Genomic DNA, 1,755 nt, shown 5'->3' on the forward strand with positions numbered 1-1,755 from the left:
CCGCGGCGATGAAATAAAACAAGCCAGCCATCAAAATGACGAAGAAACCCGATCCCAGCGAGTAATTCTGCGGCCAGTCGACATACAGTTCAGTCTTTTTTAGCTGGCTAGTGTATTTTTCGCTAAAGTTAGCTGAATAAACCTCGCTATTGAGGTTCGGCTGCTCTTTCGCGAACTTCTCATCCACCATTCGCTCGATTTTTTGGAGTCTAGCTAGGTGGCTTCTTCGCCTGAGCTGGTCCTGGTTAAGTTCTAAACAGATTGACCTGATCACGGCGGAGAATGACGTCATCAAGCCTGTGGGGTGGGTTGGGGTTGGTGTTTTTTTCTAAAATGAGTTTGTTGTTTGTTGCTGTTGTTGAAAAGTTGTTTGTGTGGTGGCATCTGGCGTACGGAACTTTAGAATTGTTTTGCAACATACACGTCCACCTCGTTGAAGTCGTTTAAACTTTAACTAATAATTCTAATATCGTAAGAATGAATGTATCAATGAATGAATTAATTAATTAATGAAATAGTTGGTTAATTAATTAATTAATTAATTAATCTCAATCAAGCAATTTATTGATCATTTGAATTTACCATAACAAACAAAAACGATCAAAATTTTTTCACTAAGAATTTAAATTTTCCTCACAATAACAAAATTCATCCCTGTTAAAAGTTCCAGTAAAAAATTGTAGCCAAGCAATCCACTCCGGTCCAGACAACCTTCCAACCGATCTATTCCCGAATTTCTCAATCAATCCATTCCAAAAACTTTCCAACCAACTTCGAAATTTTTTATCAAGCCCCTTTTTCACGCCAAGACCCCTCATTTTAAATCCCCCCCCACTAAAAAAACTCACCACAGACGAAATACACCTCTGCAGCGGAATGGAAGTAGTACAGCTTCCAGGCCAGTGACGTCACGCATACCCCGACCGTTGCTAGGGTGGTTGCCAGGAGCCCGAAGGCCAATGAGAGGAGGAGGAGGACGATGACGACCCAATTGCAATCTAATTAGCATAATTTATGTGTGGTCAATTTGCATAATTTATGTCTGGTCAATTTGCATAGTTCGTGAAATGATCAAAGTGATTTATAAATAAATTTGCATATAATTTATTTTTTATTAACATAAATTCTGCGAATAATGGTAAGTCTGAATGTTTTAAGACTGGTAGAATACTGCTACTACTACTACTACTACTACTACCACCACAACTGCTGCTGCTACTACTACTACTACTACTTAAACTTCTGCAACTACTACTACTTATATTAATAATAAAAATAACAATAATAATATTATAAATAATAATAACAACAAACTTGACAATTTAGTACAGGCTTCAGTCTTATTGACCAAATCAAAATTATACACATTATCATGATGATGATGATAATGAATGATTTTCGTGATGACGTCACTTCCGTCACGGAGGCCGCCATTTTTGTTGCTGAGGACGTTTAAACTATTTCCGGCGGATGTTGACGGAAAAGACGACGAAGATGATGATGCGACGGATAGAGAGATGGTAGTAAGATTCTCGATAAAAGAAAAGACCTCACCATCCTACTCACCAACGTCACCATCCTACTCACCAACGTCACCATCATATTCACCAACATCACCGTGCTACCTGCCAACGTCACCATCATTCTCGCCAACATCACCAAACTACAGTCCGCCTAGCCCAAGTTACGTACCAACTTCACCATCCTAATCGCCAACATCACCAGCTTTTCCGCCCTCATCCCCAAATTATCTCC

The 1,755-nt window shown here is 39.3% G+C and overlaps 1 protein-coding gene across 1 annotated transcript in view; it reads right to left on the minus strand.

Moving 5' to 3' along the window:
* Nucleotides 1-1,755, minus strand: part of HELRODRAFT_194355 (hypothetical protein) — a gene marked incomplete at both ends in the record, with an annotated part of 2,978 nt that overhangs the window by 366 nt on the left and 857 nt on the right. The window contains 2 exons of the mRNA XM_009031467.1: nucleotides 143-297; nucleotides 865-998. Coding sequence (XP_009029715.1) covers nucleotides 143-297; nucleotides 865-998 — 289 coding nt within the window. The remainder of the gene's footprint in view (nucleotides 1-142; nucleotides 298-864; nucleotides 999-1,755) is intronic.

This window comes from Helobdella robusta (genome assembly GCF_000326865.2).
Source record: "Helobdella robusta unplaced genomic scaffold HELROscaffold_74, whole genome shotgun sequence".
Classification (NCBI taxonomy): Eukaryota; Metazoa; Annelida; class Clitellata; order Rhynchobdellida; family Glossiphoniidae; genus Helobdella; species Helobdella robusta.